At 32.0% G+C, this 22,174-nt stretch overlaps 3 protein-coding genes across 4 annotated transcripts in view; 2 read left to right on the top strand and 1 right to left on the bottom strand.

Annotated features, from left to right (window-relative positions):
• Positions 1-12,210, bottom strand: part of LOC114330884 (PSME3-interacting protein) — a 30,134-nt gene extending 17,924 nt beyond the window's left edge. Inside the window, exon 1 of one of the 2 annotated variants that reach the window (XM_028280304.2) lies at positions 11,872-12,210. In XM_028280304.2, coding sequence (XP_028136105.1) covers positions 11,872-11,968 — 97 coding nt within the window. In that variant the 5' untranslated portion in view covers positions 11,969-12,210. The remainder of the gene's footprint in view (positions 1-11,871) is intronic. The other variant, XM_028280305.2, reaches the window with a different exon arrangement.
• A 3,306-nt stretch (positions 12,211-15,516) lies between these two features.
• LOC114330886 (protein AATF) lies at positions 15,517-17,801 on the top strand. Its single transcript, XM_028280309.2, has 2 exons — positions 15,517-16,278; positions 16,526-17,801. The coding sequence occupies exons 1-2, from the start codon at positions 15,993-15,995 to the stop codon at positions 17,692-17,694; spliced, it is 1,455 nt and encodes a 484-aa protein (XP_028136110.1). The 5' UTR covers positions 15,517-15,992; the 3' UTR covers positions 17,695-17,801.
• Positions 17,705-20,567, top strand: LOC114330891 (protein AATF-like). Its single transcript, XM_050645028.1, has 2 exons — positions 17,705-17,709; positions 19,946-20,567. Exons 1-2 carry the CDS (start codon positions 17,705-17,707, stop codon positions 20,565-20,567), a joined length of 627 nt encoding a protein of 208 aa, XP_050500985.1.
• The last annotated feature ends 1,607 nt before the right edge of the window (positions 20,568-22,174 follow it).

The raw sequence follows: 22,174 nt of genomic DNA, 5'->3' as shown, positions 1-22,174 counted from the left end.
TGCTTGTTCTGGAATAATTTTAGTATCCACATATTCTGCGATCCGGTTCAGTATCATTCTTTCAAAGGCCTTGAAAAGGTGACACAAGAGAGATACAGGTCTAAAACTCTTTGTATCCGCCGGATCCTTCCCTGGTTTTAAGAGGGCTACCACTCTAGCTTTTCTCCAGATTTTGGGGATTTGTAATGTACGGATGCAGCAATTCATCATTTTTACGAGCCACTCTACGGTTTTTAGTCCAAAGTTCTTTATTTGCTCTGTTCGTATGTCGTCCAGGCCAGCCGCTTTAATTTTTGTAAATTTAATTTAATAAAAATTTAATTAATTTTTGTAAATTAGTCAAATTCGAAAAAATTGAAGGACGCCACAGTATCGTGAATGGCCGGCTTTAGGTTGCTAATATCAATTCTTAGTATATTGCCGGTATATACTCAGAACCGGGATAGGTAATACTTAAATAGTAGAACCTAAAAGAAAATGTGTGAGCACTATGCCGTCAATATTCAGTGGCACATGCGTCGACAGTGGCGCATCAAATCTTCCACTTATGGACGGGATAAATAAATTAAAGGGTACCCCCAGAACAGAAATGACGATTTTGGGTAGTATCATACAGGGTGAGTCATGAGGAACTGTACATACTCCTACCTCGTATAGAGGCTCCTATGGGGAATAACAAATGACCATTAAAAAGTGTCTGCTCCCATTGTTTAATAATATACAATAATAGAGTTTCGTATTTTGACAGAAATTTGTATTCGTCATAATTTTTGAACGGTCAGATCGATGTGTCTCTTATTTTGGCCAATCGTTACACTATTACCACCTAATCAACTAATTTATTCAAACTAGAAAAAATCAGGTCCGGCTTTAAAAAAATTAGTTCGTTTGGGTCTTAGAAAAAATTTCACCCTGTATACGCTTTTTGAAAACTCTAATATGAATTTTACAAATTAGACAAATAGGGAATTAAAATGGCATATTTATTTTTTTCCGCACACGATTACTTAATTTTTTATAAAAAAATCAAATTTCACTATGAATTAAAAGTTTGGTAAAGTGAACCATAGATTTAAAAAAATTAACTTTTATTACAAAAATTAATTTTTTTTGCACAAATAAGTAATTTATGTTACCATCCAATCAACTGATTTATTCAAACTAGAGAAAAATCAGGTCTGGATTTAAAAAATTAGTTCGTTTTGGTCTTAGAAAAAATTTCACCCTGTATGTGCTTTTTGAAAACTCTAATATGAATTTTACAAATAAGATAAGTAGGTAATTAAAATGGCATATTTATTTTTTCCCCACACGATTACTTAATTTTTTATTAAAAAATCAAATTTGTCAAAATCGAAAAAAAAAAATTAACTCACGGTTTAACTCGCTACAACTCTGTTCCATTTTAATATTTTTTTTCTGAAATTTTTACAGCACACACCTCTTACCATTGTGAAGACTATGAAAATTGTTGTAGACTTTCAGTCTTCTTTTTGTAAAAGTTGCAAACTTGTAAATCGCAAAATTTAGGTGGAAAAATTTAAAATTTATCAATTTGATCACGTCTATGTTTATATAGAGTCCAAAAGAAGTGTTATGGGAAGTTTTAGATCTAGACGTGTTATAGAAAAAAAAATGGTAAAACTTTTAATTTTAAGAAAAACGTTGTTTTTGTAAATTAAATTTTGTAAAAAAAGTTAATTTTTTTAAATCTATGCAAAAACTTTTTGTGCATAGTCAAATTTGATTTTTTAATAAAAAAATAAGTAATCGTGTGGGGAAAAAATAAATAAGCCATTTTAATTGCCTATTTGTCTTATTTGTAAAATTCATATTAGAGTTTTCAAAAAACGTATATAAGGTGAAATTTTTTCTAAGACCCAAACAAACTAATTTTTTAAATCCGGGCCTGATTTTTTTCTAGTTTGAATAAATCAGTTGATTGGGTGATAACATAAATTAAATATTTGTTCAAAAAAAAATTCATTTTTGTAATAAAAGTTATTTTTTTAAATCTATGGTTCACTTTACCAAACTTTTAATTATTCATAGTCAAATTTGATTTTTTTTATAACAAATTAAGTAATCGTGTGGGGAAAAAAATAAATATGCCATTTTAATTGCCTATTTGTCGATTTGTAAAAATCATATTAGAGTTTTCAAAAAGCGTATACAGGGTGAAATTTTTTCTAAGACCAAAACGAACTTATTTTTTAAATCCGGGCCTGATTTTTTTCTTGTTTGAATAAATCAGTTGATTGGTGGTAACATAAATTAAATATTTGTTCAAAAAACAATTAATTTTGGTAATAAAAGTTAATTTTGTTAAATCTATGGTTCACTTTACCAAACTTTTAATTCATAATCAAATTTGATTTTTTTATAAAAAATTAAGCAATCGTGTGCGGAAAAAAATAAATATGGTATTTTAATTTCCTATTTGTCTAATTTGTAAAATTCATATTAGAGTTTTCAAAAAGCTTATACAGAATTTTTTCTAGTTTGAATAAATCAGTTGATTAGGTGGCAATAGTGTAACGATTGACCAAAATAAGAGACACATCGATCTGACCGTTCAAAAATTATGACGAATACAAATTTCTGTCAAAATGCGAAACGCCCTGTATATTATTAAACAATGGGAGCAGACACTTTTTAATGGTCATTTGTTATTCCCCATAGGGGCCTCTATACGAGGTAGGAGTATGTACAGTTCCTCATGACTCACCCTGTATAAAATTCAGAAGTGAATGTGGGGAACAAACACTTGCACTGTTTGAAGAATTAATTGATGAAAAGTTTGTAAACTATTGTAGAAGGTAAAGATATATCCGTACCTCAGAGCAAAACTGTATTAAGTCCAAAATTTCAGTTTTCTACTTTTTTAGCTCACTGGGCTTAAAATTTTCCGCTCTATTCACTGGTGTTTCTTATTCGCTGTTTCGACTGAAATTGGCCAAAATATATAGTATGAACAGTATTAAGTCCACACTTCGTTTAGAGCAAAACAGTATCTTCTGCACTTCAAATGTATTAGATCCAAAATGGTGTATACGTTTTCAAGGGCAAAACCATATTAAGTCCAAGAAAAAGTATTATGTCCCACATAATGCAACTCAGGCCAAGCATTAAGTCCACAATTTTTTAAAATTTGGCAAGTTTGTGCCTTAGAGAGCACAAATTCACCGACAATTTTGGAATCATGAGACAACCATAGATCCAAAAAAACAGTTTTTATGTTCTTATCTTGAAAAAAACGTGTATCAAAAGAAAAAGAGAACGAACAGGTGCTCAAGCTAGCCATTGTAACTGGAAATATTTTTTTACCCTTTAAGAAAAGAGACTACGATATTTCTCAATCTAATGTTAGATGTTCACTTGAAAAAATGCAAACAATTGGAGTTTTATAATGTGACAATAGAGGAAAGCAGCCTTCTAAAAATAAAGTAAAGAATGAAGTAAAGGATAGGATTCATTAGCATATAATCGACAGTCCATATGAAGAATCACATTATAGTAAGAAGGACGGCGAATTTCTACAATGTTTAGGATGTTTAAGGAAGAATGAGATTTGAAAAACATTCATTCATACGAAGTCGACAAAGAATTGAAAAACACTCCTTCATACGAAGTCGACAAAGAATGGCTTTACAATCACATTGCTAATACAGAATTAAATTTACCATTCGCTGTTCCTTCAAAAGACACTTGTAATAAATGTGATGAATTTCTAATAAATCTAAGACAGTCAACGTCTGAAGCTGAGTGAGAAACATTACAAGTGATGGTATAAATTGAAACATATAGACAAGGGGATGTCCATCAATAGCCCTGGACAAAAAGTTTTAATGATAGATTTACAAAAATGTCTTCTTTGCCCAAAGCTAATTGATCCTCAAAGTTTTTACAGTCTAAAACTCTGGTGTTTTAATACAATTTATGATTCAACGGAAAAACAGGCAAACTGTTTAATGTGGGATGAATCAATTATTGCTGATCGAGGTGGAAACGGAATGGCCTCATGCTTGGTCCAATTCATTCATTAAAAACCTCAAAGCACAACTTGCAAAGGACTAATATAATTTTCCAATATATAATTAAAAGTGCGAAAAATGTTGCTGAGCGTAGAAACCAGGTGTCACTTTGCCGAACTTGCACGATACCAATATGGAAAAAAAAAGTAAAGAACATATCAGGAGCTTGGAGGAGTAAGGGGGAACTGCAAAAACGATGTTTCAGAAAAACTGAGTTAAAGTTTACAAACATGTTCAAATAGTAAGGGCAAACAAGTGATGCTACTAGATTATGCGGTTTATCGTCGCATTTCTACTATAGCGTGCGGTCTACCAATGGATACGGTATATACTCTGTATTATTACAATGCCGACAAAAAATCTTTACAAAGTGAATAAAACGTGTAAATCTTAGGAATTATTATTTTAATTTTACGGCTTGTTCGCAACTAAAATAGTAAATTAATATAATAAAGTATTAACTTGTAAAATTAATATAATAATCCTTCTTATTTATGCCTTACATTCACTTTGTAAATATGGTTTTTGTGGGTGTCCCGTTCTATTAGTACATGGGCTCATCACTACAATCTTTTCTCAGAAACGTTGAACAGAATAATAAAAGGCGCCTTTGTAAGCGGAAAGTTTATTGCCAAGTAATAATAAAAATTACAATACAGTAGACTCGTGATTATCCGAGGTAACTGGGACCGTGACTACCTGGGATACGGAAAAACTCGGTTAACACGTAAATAATCATAACTGTGGATATTCTTTTTATTTATTTATTTATTTACGGCATCCATTTACAAGTTTTACACACAACAAGACTTTTACAAGTTACACCTCAACAATAATAAATTATTAAAATAATAAACACATCAGAATAATACAAACATATTGTAAGAACAATACAGAACTACAACAAACTTATTGTAAGATACCCCTTAGTTGTTTTTTGAACAAACCAATTTTGGAGTCAAAAATATCCATTTGTCTTGGCAGGCTATTAGCACTCTGAACCAATCATGTAGTCGGTTCATTTATACCAAAATTAGTGTGGTGAAATGGCACTGAAAAGATTTCTGATTGTCTGTTGCTTCTACTAGGAACTTTAAGACTAAAAAGTGATATCAATTGAGGACAATCTATGAAAGCATTAATAACTTTGCCAAAATTTTTAATGACAAAATTAATACAGTACTGTCTATAAAAGATAAAAACATTTACCTTATCAATATTACTGTTTAAAAAAGTCTTTGATTTTGCATACTTTATTCCTCTTTTTGATTTTGAATCAGCGATGTTGCGTCAAGGTTGAAAATTGTAACTCACCTGTTATTACTTTTGCCTCGGCTAACCCAGGGGCTCGGATGACCGAGACTCGGATAATCGCGAGTCTACTGTATATAATAAACTTTATGCAAATTTAGTTTCTCTACTATTATGCAAATTACACCCTAATCTTTTCCTACGGTATGGAAATCCTTCAGGTAGATCTTAAAAACTTAAGAGGATTTTGCAAGATTTTTATGAAATAAAAAAAGAGGTTTAATACTTTTTATTCTATAAAAATAAACATCCCTAGTGTTTTTAATAAAATTCACAAATAAAGCTTGAATTTAATTCAATTTGATTTTCATCGTCTACAATTTCTTCGTTTTCGGTATCTCACTGTATCTCGCCAATTAAAGCTACTAAGCTACAGAATTACAGAAGCACTGGCACGTTAACAGAGGAGAAGAGGTGAACCTTGAACGGAAACGCAATGAAAGCCAATGTAAGGGTTCGCCCTTACTCTTGTAGACAATTATGCAGTTCAGTTTCTGACATAAATACATTGGTATATTATTTCTTATGAAATTTCAGGAGTATGAAGGGCAAAATATGCTGTTATAAGATGATACTGTTTTTGAAATGAGCATTTTTCAGGTTCGCCCTTACTCCTCCAAGCTCCTGATATTGTTGACACTAATCAGTCAATGCTCTTCACTGTCAGTGTGTAAAACCACTGTTCATAATGACAACATTCTACCCAACACTTTGGAGTCAGTCAGTCATCCTGAGAATCTGAATCCGACTACCAGCCATACCCATCTTTGACATACCATTTGTTTTGATAGACTGAAGTGAGGTTAAGAATGAAATTTGTCCTAATATAAACATAAAATATCACTGGATTAGGCATATTCGATACACTAGGATATATAGTACAGATAAAATAGTATATTATGCAACAAGCATTTAATGATGGTCATTATGAAGCAAGTATGAGGGATGAGTTTCGTATGGAGTACGAGCTTCATAATGATTATTAAATGCAAGTTGTATACACGATTTTTTCTATGATCATTCAGAACAAAAAATATATTCAAATTTATTAATTTTGTAAGGCAAAAAAATTAAATAGTTGGTTTGTTAGTTTTTTTACATATTGACAACTGTCAAAGCCTATGTATTTGACTCGCCATTGGTCACTTAGCGTGTGCCACCTTTATCGCAAATGCCATATCGCGTTTCTATTGGTTAAAAATCTGTTTCGTAATGAAAATCTGTATCATAATGAAGTTCATTATAATACATGTCCTGAATATATGAGATATATATATATATAGTGTGTGAGTGTTTGAAAAGGTAGCAGCTACTTGTGTCTCTCCCAAATAACAACCTTTTTCGGGTATGTACAGATTATAATTAAATTGTAAAAATATGAATTACCATTTCGACAAGTACAAATAAGAGCCTGATTCACAAAAAACTAGAAAAATCCTTTGTACAATAGAGATATAACCAGAAATTTTCTATTTACTTCATTATAAATTGAAATAGTCAAACAACAAACCTTAAAATAAGGCAACTTTTTGTACCTCACAAAAAGTTTTTGTTAGAAATAATACTTATACATGCACAACAAATAAAGGAGACCACACACTACAAATAAATTAAATAAATAATATTAATAAAATAATGGGAGAGACCGAAAACTGTATGACATTAAATGAGGTGCTAAATGAAATTAAAAAAAACAGAGTCGAGATAAAGAATGCAATAGAAGCTGCAGAAACGAGATTAATGGTAGAGATTGCCGATTTAAAAAACAAAAATTACAAATTAGAGGAAGAGAATAAACGGTTAATACAGGAAGTCGAGCAAGTGAATAGACATAATAACAAAAATAGTATAGTGATTTTCGGACTACATATAACTGGAAATCAACTTACTGTAAAAGATATTTGCGCACATATATTGTCTTTAGTGGAAATTGAAACCAAACCATCAGACATAAACAACTTTTACACGTTGGGAAAAAAACCAAATAGCCCTTTAAGAATAGATTTAGTAAATTATTGGATGAAAGTTGAAATTCTAAAGAACTCTTTTAAATTGAAAGAAAAGCCGGGTATATTTATTTCATCAGTGCTAACTAAGAAACAACAAATAGAAGCCAAAATATTGCGGAAACATTTATTACTGGCCAAACAAGACAAGACAGAAAACAGCTACATAAAAAGAGGCAAACTCTATGTAAATAATAGAGTCTATGCAGCAGAAGATTTAATAGATATAGAAGAGAATAACGAAAGACTTACAAATAGTGCTCCTGCTACGCCAACAACTGAAGCAAAAACCTGTGAAGAACCTACTAAACATATTCCAGAGGTACCAAAAAACCACAAGGAGAAACCGGACATAAGAGATAACCCAAACGGAACACCCACGTCGTCGAAATATACAGGTAAACCATTTACTCGCCAGCAAGACCAAAGAAACAGAAATAAATCAACTTCTTCCACTTCTTCCAGAAAGTAACAGCTGAAACGGATTTCTGCAGTAACCAACTACTGCAGCGTTGTAAATTAGAAGCAAAACAAGGTCTGTAATAACAAACAATAATATTAAACCTGTGTAGATTATTTTTTTTTCTATTTGTTTGTAAATTTTAATTTAATTAGGTAAAAAAAAAGAAAAAAATATTTTAGATTCAATATAAAAAAAAGTATTAGGTAATATATTGATAAGGACCCTTTTATAAGCGACTTCTCAATAAATCAAATTGATACATATACCTTAAATTTACCAAAAGAAATTAACGAAATATTTCAAATTAACGAATCTTCACATAATCTTAAAGTGGTACATAACAACATCAGAAGTATCTCTAAAAACATGGATGAGTTTTTAATATTTATGGAACAGATTGACACAACTTTTGACTGCATTATTTTTACAGAAACCTGGAATATTCCCAATATTGACTTTTTTGCACTGGATGGATATATTACTATATATAATGAAGGTGCTCTCAACCAGTCCGATGGCGTATTAGTATTTATAAAATCTAAAATTTATCACTCTCACAGTATTATAGAAATCAATGGATCATATGCAATTAAGCTAAAACTACTAGTCCATAACAATTCCGTTTTAGTTCATGCTTTGTATAGGTCACCATCTACCAACGTTAGAAATTTCCTTGAAAACCTTCACACATATCTCAGTGAAAATGACGCAGAACCGTCGGAATTTAAAATCATAGCTGGCGATATAAATATTGATATTCTAGAGTTGACTGATATATCTAACGAGTACTTGGATATTCTTGGTGAATTTGGATATCAATCAACAATAAATGCCCCTACTAGAGTACAAGGAAATTCAAAAACTTGCCTCGACCATATCTTTATACGAAATTTGCATGGTGACCTCAACAATATAATACCGCTGGTAATTCGAACTAATATCACTGATCACTTTACAACAATGCTGCAAATAATCTTTAGTGCAAAAGCAGGACAAAATGAGTATAAAATAAAATATAGAACGCATATAAATAATACTAAATTGGATAAACTTTTAGCAGAAACTTCCTGGGATGAAGTGTACCTTGCAAACAATGGTAGAATGGCTGCAAAAAGATTTATAGAGATATTTCAGTCATGTTTAGATAAAAGTTCTTATAAAATTAGAATAAAAAATAAAGAAATGAAGAGGAAAGAATGGATCACTAAATCATTAATTAAAACAGTTAATAAAAAAAATGAAATGTTTAAACGACTTAAAAATAATCCTGAAAGCCGAGAACTCAAAATAGAATACAACAGGTACAGAAACAGTACGAACACTTTAATCAAAGAAGCCAAAGAAAATTATTACAAACGTCAAATAAATAAAAATAAAAACAACCCAAAAGAACTGTGGACAACTATAAACAAACTATGTAATACTAAAAAATCTAACACAATAAATACTATGATAAATGCAGATGGTGATATAGTCATCGAAGCAAAACAAATAGCCAATCTCTTTAATAATACGTTTGTAGATGTTGGTAGGAATCTTGCAAGTAAAATCAATGCAAATAGACCAAATCCAGTGAAAGAGGAAAAACTCAACACATCTATGTTTCTTCGACCAACAACTGTTGAAGAAATTATTACAATAATAGGACAGTTAAAAAATGGTAAGACACCAGGAATAGACAATGTTAAATCAGAAACAATTAAGTACGTTAAAAAATACATAGCTGAGCCCCTAGCACATATATTTAACGTATGCATGAAAACAGGTGAGTTTCCAGCGGAATTTAAAGTATCGGTGGTAATTCCAATTTACAAGTCGGGGGAAACAACCAACCCTGGAAACTATCGACCGGTATCATTATTAACAAATTTCAGTAAAATATTTGAGAAAGTTTTAAAACGAAGATTAACTAGTTATCTAGAAAAATATAATATTCTTTCTAATAAGCAATTTGGATTCAGAGAGCAAAAAAACACCCAAGATGCAATTTTAACATTAACCAACCGTCTGTACGAAACACTGGATGCAGCTAAACCATGTCTTACAGTTTTTCTGGACCTAGCCAAGGCTTTCGATACGGTCAGTCATAAACTTCTTCTCACGACTCTCGAAAACCTTGGAATTAGAGGCAATTGTATTGAATTATTTAAAAACTACCTCACAAATCGGAAGCAATGTGTAAAAGTGGAAAACGAATATAGTGGTTATAAAGAAATAGAGTATGGTGTACCTCAGGGTACAGTCCTTGGACCAGTACTATTTATTATTTATTTGAACAGTTTATTTAACTTAAAAACATCAGGAGAAATTATTACTTTTGCAGATGACACAGCCATATTTTATAGAGGAGAGTCTTGGGAAACTTTAAAAACAGAAGTAGAAACTGATCTAGAAATAATTAAGGATTGGTTTGACCATAAGTTATTATCTATAAATTTTAAAAAAACATTTTTTATTCCTTTTTCAAATTATGAGTCAACCCAACCCATATTTCAAAACCTCACTCTAAATCACACCGAAAAAATAACTCGAGTAGACACTATTAAATACTTGGGAGTCTTTATAGATAAACATCTACGATGGAAGGAGCACGTAAACTATTTATTAAAAAAACTAAGGTATGTTTTATATAAATTTCGTCAACTAAAAAACATCATAGACTTAAAACATAAAATAATACTTTACCACGCATTTGTCGAAAGTCATATAACCTATGGATTACTAGTATGGGGATCAATGCCAAACACTTATCTTAAACCTCTTGAGGTAATGATTAAACGAATTCTAAAGTGTATACTCTCCAGAAGTAATAGATATCCTAGTAATATGTTATATCAGGAAGCCCAAGTAATGACTATTCAACAACTTTACTGTAAAAATTCTAACATAATGCAATACAAAAATAATAAACAACTAACATCACACAATCATAAATACAACACCAGAAATGCGAACCAGTATGAAGTCCCACGAGCTCGTCGAACTATCGGACAAAGGGCACACTCTTATTTAAGCCCTAGGCTTTACAACAGCCTTCCAAATATAATCAAGGAAAGTCCTTCGTTATATATTTTTAAGAAAAGATTAATAAAACATATTAAAAATCATCCACTTGAGTAAAAGAAAAGGAAATCAATTACGAATTACAGCGGTTCATTAGATTAAATTGAATTTTTTTTTTAATTTGATGTAATATGGGTCCATAAGAAATTGTAAATAAGTAGGTCTAGTTGAATGTTTAAATATATTTATTATATGATTTTCTTTTTACGTAAAGTTTTAATTACAGTTTTTGTCCTGTTGTTAATGTTTTTTTTTTTCATAGGTTTACTATATTGTTAAGTAGATTTGATCAGATTACTACTAGTTACCTAATATTAGTGTCATTGGTGTAATTATAACTATTTAAATATTTACATTATTAATAATATTCCATAAAATATATTGTACTTCCACATACAAGCAACTCCAGTGCTTGCACTGGTGTTACTTCTGTGGAGATTTCTGTTTATTAGTTAAGTTTTGTGGCTTAGAAATATTTTGTATTCATAAAAGATATTTTGTATTCATGAAAGCTAATAAACATTATTATTATTATTATATTATTATATATATATATATATATATATATATATATATATATATATATATATATATATATATATATATATATATATATATATATATATATATATATATATATATATATATATATAGTATAGCTAGCTTTACATGCGTAATAAGCTTAAGATTTACTAACTCTGAAGGGAAATTTAGGGAAATCAAAGTAAACCCAATTAAGAGGCAGTGACATAATATGCCTCTAGTCTGTGCTCTAGATTCATTGGTAAAACATAACCTAGATTAGTAGATTTGACAGCTGCAAATTTCTATTTTCATCCAAATTACAAGCAATAATTCAAGTATCTTCCGATGTTGGCGGCGAAAATTTAAGAATTACGCAGTGAAAACACTAACATTTATACCAAATGAAACTGTACATATTTATGAAATTGTAGGTATACATAAATTATACATCTATACTCATGTTACTTACCCTTTGGATCATCTGCTTTTCGTACTTTTTCCCATTCTTCTTGCCGCCGTTTCCTGATTTCTATTACTTCCGATTCAGTTATAAATCCTGAACTCATTGTATTATGTAGAAATGTAGATTGCTAAGTTTTAATAACGATTTTATAAATTATATAAAGTAACTTACTCCAATATATGCATTTACTGAATGCCCTAAATAAAATGCTACAAAGCTAAATTCTATAAATGAACTTTTTAAATCCAAAATTCAGTGTTAAATGAACATGAAATAAATTATTTTGAACACCATATATACTTCTATTATATTTATTAAATGCTTGTGTCAATTGTCATTATTGTCAATGTCAATTTATAATTCAGTTGTCACCACTCACCAATGTCAGTTTGTCCTGTCCTTAAGCCGGCCGCAAACGACTCGTGTACTTCGCAAGTACAGAATTATTCGCCTACTTGGAATGGAAAGTATACGAGCGTGCGATTGCAATGACAAACAGGGCACTCACACGACGTGTACAATTTACAAGTATGCGAACGTAAACATTTGGCTTAACGACCTTGACAAATGAATCATTGGTGTGATTACTAATAAATAGACCAGGGCATTTAGGAAAAAATATATCGATATTTAAATACAGAACGTAGAAACTTACAACTTTTTTCATTGTGTTCAGGATGACACCAGTAAAAAAGTCAACAATAGAAAAATGGCTGGAATGCATAGTTGCATTTTAAAGTGCATGATATGCATCCAAAAGTGCATAAACATGTCAAAATAAGTGTATTAGCGCCATATTTTGTTACTCGGGGGGTTTTTGGGTCGCTGAGGACGAATACGCCATCAGAACTGACCATCGGTGCACCTGGTGTCCAGATTCACTGCTAAGGCACGTCATCTAGAGTTTAGAGGGTTTTCGGCACTAAATTTATGCAAACAGATTACTCGGGAGTTTTTGGGGTAGCTGAGCAAAAATACGCCATTAAAACCGACTCCCCGTTGCACCTGATGCCTAAAAATCCTCCAAACTGCTGAAAATAACACACCTTAGCATTGTGTACAAGGTGGTTGTGGGTCGGTTCTGATGGCGTATTCGTATTCAGCGACCCCAAAACCGCCTACTTAATCTATTTGCATGCATTCAGTGCCGAAAACCTTAAAAACCCCAGAAGATGACTTGCCTTAGAAGTGACCACGGGAACAAGGTGCACCGGGGGTCGGTTCTGATGGAGTATTCGTGTTCAGCAGCACCCAAACCCCATATAATCCGTTTGCATTAATTTAGTACCAAAATCCCTCGAAACTCCAGAAGATGACGTGCTACAGCAGTGACACTGGGCAATAGGGGCTACGGGGGTCGGTTCTGATGGCATATTCGTATTCAGCGACTCCACAAACCTCCAAGTAAACTGATTGCATCAATTTAGGGCCGTTATCCCTCGAACTTCCAGATGACGTGCCCTAGCAGTGACCCTGGGCACCAGGTTCTCCGGGGGTAGGTTCTGATAGCGTAGTCATGTTCAGCGACCTCAAAAACCTCGCGTGTAAGAAAGCCTTGCCCTTAATATGCTTATTTTGACATGTTTATGCACTTTTTAATGCATGTTAAGAACTTTAAAAAGCCATTATTAATTAGGCATTTCCACCCATTTTTCTATTCGCTCTGAGCGTTAACAAAGTGTCAAAGCAAAATCGACCGACCTGCTCATGGTGGCGGTTTTTTGAAATTTTATCAGGACGCTTTGTGTATGTTTAAATGAGACATTTAAAAAAAGTGATATTATGTATTAATATAAACAGAAAATAAAAACGCACTTAATCTGATATAAATTCTTCTATTTCCAATATTGATTATCAGTTTGATTTTGTATACATAATCTCACTATCGCAGTTTATGTCAATAAATCTTTATTAACGAAAAAGAAAATATTTTTGTTGCACTATAAATTACAGTATACGCTGTGCGAGCTCGTACGTAGAGGGGATATTTACAAATTCGAGAGCGCCAGTAGTGGCAAGTCTGTAAACGTTTACCGGAAATTTGACATAAATGTCAAAGTGATTAATTTAAAATTAAAAGTAAAAACATTAATTATAAAAAATATTAGTTGGTCAAAGCTGTGGTATATATTTTTACCTTAAATATACTTACGTTTTAAATACTGAATTTAAGTTTTTTTAATGTTCCGTAATATCATTGATTGAAATAAACGGTAACCTTAGCGCCATCTACATGATAATTGTGAAAGTATCCGAAGTAAGAAATTCATATTTTATCAATAGAACGTCAAAATGATTAGCAAAATCTTAGAAAAATCGAGTACAATTTAATTAATTTTTTGAGTTGTAAATATTAAGCGATAACAATTAAATAATAAATTTAAAAATTAGCGGTGAAAGTTGAATTAGTAATCCACCAGGAGCGCTACGAGCGAAGCTCAGAGCCTATAAATTAATAACTAATGAATTCTAACAATTGTATTCGGTTATTATCACTACAAAATAAAATATTCAAGTTTAACAAAATAATCCCATAAGACTCAATGTTAAAACGTCCTGACAAAATCTGACATCGTGTCACCATAGAGGTATATATTAACATAGAGGGAGCCTACCTTCCGCGCTTCCTGACGACAAGATCTCAGGGACTGGTTTGCTGCATCTCCTTCTAACACATTGTATCGAGAATCTATAATCACATTCAGTGTGAATATAGGCACGGAAGAGGAGGACAACTGTAGCAGCTTTACTATGCGTAAGAGTGAAACAGCACTAATCCAAATAAAAAAGATGGTGTCGTCACTTCGCTCTGAATGACACTGGGTGCATTCAGCAGACACAATCGCTAACTAATCGATTAGTGATTTTCTGCTGAATGCCACATAAATTTTGACATTTAGCATGTAAATCACAAATCGATTACTAATCGATTAGTTAGCGATTGCGTCTGCTGAATGCACCCATTCTCTCTATGCTAATATTTAACTCTATGCGTGTCACACGCTAAAATGTACGCAAATAAAAAAGTTAAACTTCATCAAGCTAGTGACTATTTAGCGTGGGCAGTGACTGTATCAGAGATATGTAAAGAAAATAGATCTGGCTAGTCATATGCTACTCAATGCATCGGGGTGTAACGCCGATATCAAGTACGGTGGTTTAGCTATCTTTGTCTGTCGTGCGAGTGTGAGCGTATCTACCAAGAGGTGTGAGTAACGGAACGACAGTGACACACAGGCGGCGGCCATCATATGCTAGAGAGAGAAAGTTAAGCGCCGGTAGAGAGAGATGGATAGACCACCGACCAGAACTGCTCCGCGTTACGCTATTTTTCCGAGTTGGCCAAATCTATGAGTATAAGATCTTTGGACTGTATATTTTGATACACGCTATTTTGATATGTTTAGTGTTTGTTTGATAGAAAAATATTTGTTATGACGTTTAATTCTACCTAACTTTTTTATTTGCGTACACGTTAGCGTACATCTAGACACAACGTGTTTGGAAAAAATTTGACGTTTTGACGTCACACTATCACGGTCCATATGTAAAAAGTTCGCATCCCGACAAATTGGATGTAGATGTAATGGCCCCTTGAAAAGTGCTTAAAGGCAACGTCTATAAGTGCACACATTGTGATAGACAATTTAGATATAAGTCAAATTTAAACGTTCATGTCAAAAAAGTGCACACAAATGTATCAGTTTCTGCTTCGGTTTCTGCAGAAACTAAAACAATTTAAAATAAATGTTCTCTGTGTAATTATCATGCAACTTTTAAAAAGGACTTTATTATGAAACTTCTCATAGCATTCCTATGCAATACGATACAATAGAGTTTTCCAACCATGATGACTTTATTTCTTGGAAGAATAAAATAGTAACTACATTGATTTGTATATACATTTGTAATATTTTTTGAATAATAAACAGGCCCATTTCGGGATTCAAGTTTATATAGGCAACACAAATTACACGCCGCTAAGCAACGGGTCAGGATCTAGAATCGAGTACAAACAACGAACTATCCACATGTGTCAAAAGTCAAAACATAACCTAATTTTTTCAGATATGGTTCAGTGGTTCTAGATTTTGTAAAGGTCTTTATAATTACAATTTAAAAATAAAATGAATAAAAAAACGTTGGCTGACAAAATTTCATCACTTTTAACTACCACTCCTGATGAATTAGACCCGGAAGATAATTACGAGGATGATACCACGGCGAAATTAAATACAGAATATCCTCAAGAACATGGAGAAGAAACTAATCAAGGGAGCAAGTTTAGAAAAGACAACATTGATCTATTAGCTGACGTTGATGAAAGATATGCCGGCAAAAAAGGAAGCAGAAGGCATTTAAATCCTGATAATGATTCTAGCGAATTTTCTGAATCTGATAATGATGTAGAAGGTAATAATTATTTTTCCTACATATTTAACCTGCTTGCTGCCAAGGGGATATTTAAGTTTCATCCTCACATACCACGGCTATTTAAATTGTCATTATATGTAGTGTGATCCCTGGCTCACGGGTGAAACACTGCTCTATGGGAAAAATCGATGTGGCTCATATATGAGTAGCAAACGTGTTAAAGTCAAAATTAAAACAAATTTAATGTGGACTGTAACTTAAATGTACGTTTTTACTTTTGTTTTAGATGCAGAATCTGATAATTCAAATGAAGGGCAAGACGAACTTGAAGATGATGAGAATGATAGCAATGAATCTGAGAAATCAAATTCTGATGATGAATCAATTGATTCAGATCAAGAATATGATGATAATTCTGACAACCCAGAATTAGAAGATACATCCAATTTCGAAACTTTAAAAACTACAGATGTTTCAACTCAAGCTAAAAAAGGATTATGTGTAAAAAATCAGATGCATATTTGGGAGAGTCTTCTTGAAATGAGAATTCAGGTTCAAAAGTGTTTATTAACTGCTAACAAAATGCCCAACTATGAAAAATATAAGGAGATAAAGAAAGAATCAGGACAAGATTTTAGCACTACTGTTGAGAAAACCAAAAACACTGTATCTACTTTACTTGACAAATTTTTATGTTTACAGGATCTTATGTGGAAAAAATATCCTGAAACAAAGAAACTTGTGTCATCAAATAAAAAAGCTGAAAGTGACGATCCTGATGATGAAGAGATTCCAAGTGATACTGAAGATGAAGCTGATGCTGATTTAAGTGATGATGAAAATGAAGAAAGTCCTAAAAAGAGGCTGAAGATTGCAGATTTTGGAAATCATTTACAACAAAAGCATAATTTATACAAAGATTATAGAAACAGTGTGATTAAAAAATGGCATGAAAAAACTAGAATGCCAGTTTTAAAAAATACTACCAGCAATCACTCCATTATCCAACATATTGAACATTCCTTAGGTGATAAAGACAAATTAATCAAAAGAACAAGATTAAAAAGAAGTGATTACAAAATCATTGGAGAGGATAGTGCCAGTGATATTGAAGAGGACAGTAAACAAGAAAAATCAAGTGAAGAATACAATAGTGAAATATTTGATGATGATGACTTTTATCATCAACTTCTGAGGGAACTGATTGAGTTTAAATCATCATCTTTAACAGATCCTGTGCAGTTAGGTAGACAGTGGGTACAACTACAAAATTTGAGAAGTAAGATGAAAAGAAAAATAGACACAAAGGCAACAAAAGGTAGAAAAATTAGATATGCTGTGCATACCAAGTTGGTTAATTTTATGGCCCCTATTGATGACAATTTATGGACTGATGAGGCAAAAACTGAATTGTTTGGATCAGTGTTTGGAAAAACACAGACCACTGGTTCATAATTGGTTCACAATGAAGTTAATATAAAATGTATTGTAAGTACATATTATGTATATAAATATTTACATAGGATTTATATCTAATTATCAATAAATCTGTTTTTTATCTATTTTCTTATTTCGATTTTCTACTAGATTTTATAGACATACAAATTTTTACATTTGTCATATATATCGGGCACATACATATAAGGGACCGTTCAAGTATTACGTAACTCAGCTGGGGAAGGGGGGGGATCAAAAATCTTCAAAAATTGCATCCCGCAATATTTAAACGGTGCTACTTCGGTATGCGGTCTACGGCAGAGTTTCTAGTTTGGTATGCGGTCTACCATCTGATATGCGATCTACGGCAGTTTAGCTGATTCGGCATGCGGTCTACGTACAAAAACAAATTAGAGAAACTATTACAAACTATTTATTTATTATTTATATTTATACTTTACTTTACTTGTCATACTTGTGCTTTACTTCACACTTCACCTGTTATTCTGTCTAAATCCCGAACCGAGGATTAGCGGCGTGTAATTTGGGTTGCCTATATAAACTTGAATCAACGAAATGGGCCTTGAGTGTTAATTTAAAACGCTGAAAAGACCGTTTAGTGATAATAAAAAGGGTGGCTTGTGATTGCGCGCAGCGGTCAAATACCTCCTGCCCTGCGGTTCTCTCACTCTAATACCCGTAAGTTGGGTTTGGACCGAAGGGTTAGGTCTTCCTCCTTTCAGGCAAAAACCGATATTTACTGCGGTTGCATGATATTTAATATTAAAATAGTATTGGATGTGGTAGAATGTAGACTCTTTGTATAATTACCAATTGAACAGTGAAGCTGTTAGTAATAATAAAATAGTAATGTTTGTAATAGTTTCTCTAATTTGTTTTTGTACGTAGACCGCATGCCGAATCAGCTAAATTGCCGTAGACCACATATTAGACGGTAGACCGCATACCGAAGTGGCACCAGTTAAACTCCCATAATAATGCGTTACAGTGGGGAAGGGGTTGGGTTAAAAATCTTAAAAAATTGCGTTACGTAATACTTGAATGCTCCATAACTTATAACCCAAGCCACAAAATGTTTTATTAGAAAATCAATACTATATCTTCATTCTGTATTTAGTGAGTACTTCTTTCCATATTTCCAAATTATTCTGAAGTTTTTTTTCAGTTTTTGTACTTAGCACCAAATTATCAGAAAATACTCAGTGCAAGATTTCTACACCCTACATTCAGCTTTTTACTCCTTGATGTATATTTCTCAATAATTCCATCCATAAATATTGGAAATATTGTTGAACTAAATGCTCATATCTGCCTTAAATCTCAATTTATTGTAAACCTGTCAATGTTTAATAATTATAGCATTGTTCTCATTGTATATTTTTTATCATTTTTAGTAACTTGTTGTCCATTCCCTTTTCCCTTAGTATTTTCCATATTTTCTGTCTTGGTACTTTTCTAAGACTTTTTGTACCTAAGTTAAGAAATACTATGACATAGATACATTGTATCTATATGTTGTTTTTCTCTTGAAGCACTTTTTGTGTTACCTGTTTTAGTTTATACATGTGGGTACAGTTACAATCATTGAATAGTTTACAAGCTTACGTATCTAGGAGCCGATTTTTTATATTTTTTACCTTTTTTCTGCCTGGAAACGCTGTCTCTTTTTGAGCTGTGGCAAAAGAAGATTCTTTCAAACAATCTACTAACATCTCATCCTGTTGATCTGTGGAGATCTTCTGCCCTCTTGAACCGCCCAACCACGCTATAAAGTGAAAGTTATCCCAACTTTGTTTGATTTTCCATATGCACATATGGCTCACATTCAAATCTGCAGCAACTTGCCTTAGTGACCAACCTTTTTGGATATTGGCAATTGCTCTTGCTTTTTTCGCATCATTCAAATGCATTCTAACCATTTTGAAATGCATTTGGACCAAAAGTTTGGTATCATTTTATTTTATTTTTCAAAACTCGCGAAATTCTTTACAATCACTGACTTTTTGAAATTTTTTGACTTTGACATTTATCAAATCAGTACGACACTGCAATTTTACAGTATTACAATATAAAAATTAAGGTGTAAACTATTCAGTGATTGTAATTGTACATAGCAACATCAATTCTGGGTAGTTATTACATTCCCTTGAATTTCCTTTTTTGTAACTATTAGTTACATTTTCCAATCTTTCAGGATACCTTAATTTTTCCACATTTTATTCACTATTTGTAGCACTTAATCTGAAAGTGATGATCCTGATAATGAAGAAGTTCCTAGTGATACTGAAGATGAAGTTGATGCGGATTTAAGTGAAGATGAAAATGAAGAAAGTCCAAAAAAGAGGCTGAAGATTACAGATTTTGGAAACGATTTACAACAAAAGCATAATTTATACAAAGATCATAGGAACAGTGTGATTAAAAAATGGCATGAAAAAACTAGAATGCCAGTTTTAAAAAATATGACCAACAATCACTCCATTATCCAACATATTGAACATTCCTTAGGCGATAAAGACAAATTAATCAAAAGAACAAGATTAAAAAGAAGTGATTACAAAATCATTGGTGAGGACAGTGCTAGTGATAATGAAGAGGAAAGTACACAAGAAAAACCAAGTGAAGAATACAATAGTGAAATATTTGATGATGATGACTTTTATCATCAACTTCTTAGGGAGCTGATTGAATTTAAATCGTCATCTTTAACAGATCCTGTGCAGTTAGGTAGACAATGGGTACAACTACAAAATTTGAGAAGTAAGATGAAAAGAAAAATAGACACAAAGGCAACGAAAGGTAGAAAAATTAGATATGCTGCGCATACCAAGTTGGTTAATTTTATGGCCCCTATTGATGACAATTTATGAACTGATGAGACAAAAACTGAATTGTTTGGATCAGTGTTTGGAAAAACATTGGCCACTAGTTTATAATTGCTACACAATGAAGTTAATATAAAATGTATTGTAATTATACAGAGTGGGCCAAAGAAAAGAGTCCACCTCGATATTTGGCAGTATTTATTAGATTTTAAGGAAATGACGAAACGGGTCGATTTTTAATCTAAGGGGGACACATTTGTATGGTACATACATGTCATTTGTGAACCCTCTCCCTTCCACTTGCCCCACCCCTTATTTTTAAATAGGGAATAGGAGTTGTGTGCTAGCTCATTTAAAAGGTTATTCAATTCTCTATTCAGTAATATAAACATTAACCTAATTATTTATACAGGATGTCCAAGAATTTTTTTTAAATTAAATTAATTGACACAAAAAGAAGAATGGATATAATTTATTTAATTCAAAATACATTCTACTGCTGTCACAAAACAGAAAAAAAATGTTTTTTGATAAATAAACATTGCTTTTTGCTTAATTTCAATGTTCAAGCTGCCACCCATCTGCCTCTTGGTAGGTTTAATATTGAATTTAAGCAACAAGCAATGTTTATTTATCAAATAAAGCTTTTTTTCTGTTTTCTGTTAGCAGTAGAATGTATTTTGAGTTAAATAAATTACATACATTCTTCTTTTTGTGTCAATTAATTTAATTCAAAATAATTTTTCTTGGACATCCTGTATAAATAAGTATTTCAATGTTAATATTACTGAATAGAGAATTGAATATCCTTTCAAATGAGCCAGCACACGACCCCTATTCCCTATATAAAAATAAGGGGTGGGGCAAGTGGAAGGAGACGGTTGACAAATGACAGATGTATGTACCGTAAAAATGTGTCCCTCTTAGATCAAAAATCGACCTGTTTCGTCATTTCCTTAAAATCTAATAAATACTGCCAAATATCGAGGTGGACTCTTTTCTTTGGCCCACTCTGTATACATAGAATTTATATTTAATTATTAATAAGTCATCTGTTTTTTATCTATTTTTTTTATTTGAATTAACTACTATATATAAATGGCCGGTGTCACCAACTACTAATAGTCGTTTATTGGACGAATAAAGTTATTCGACCATTAATTCGACACCTTTAATTCGACCATTAATTCGACCCTTTTGTTTAATATGTATACTGCGGATTTGCATAAAGTCCCTACTGACATTTTTAAATTTCAAATAATACAATATGCTGATGATTTTCTCCTGTATTCACAGGCCAAAACTTATGATAACTCGGTTCAAACCTTAGGACGAATTCAATGTTGTGTTAATTTATGGTTCAATCAAAACGGATTCGAAATAGCTTAAAATAAATCTACTGTCTGTATTTTCACTCGACATAATATCCCAAAAATAGAGAATTTAAAACTTAATGGCTACGACTATGCATTTGCTTCTTCCATTAAGTATTTGGGAATGATTTTGGATCGTAAATTGACTTGGAAATTACATATTGACTTTATGATAAATCGATTTAATAAGGGTCTAAATTTTCTTAAATCAGTTTCAAGGATCTGGTGGGGAGCTGATGTTGAAACTTCTTTGCTTTTCTATCGATCATATATTAGATC

The sequence above is a fragment of the Diabrotica virgifera genome, chromosome 2 (assembly GCF_917563875.1).
Source record: "Diabrotica virgifera virgifera chromosome 2, PGI_DIABVI_V3a".
Taxonomy (NCBI): Eukaryota; Metazoa; Arthropoda; class Insecta; order Coleoptera; family Chrysomelidae; genus Diabrotica; species Diabrotica virgifera.
The sequence above is the reverse complement of the archived record's forward strand: the minus strand, read 5'-3'. Positions and strand labels throughout refer to the sequence as shown.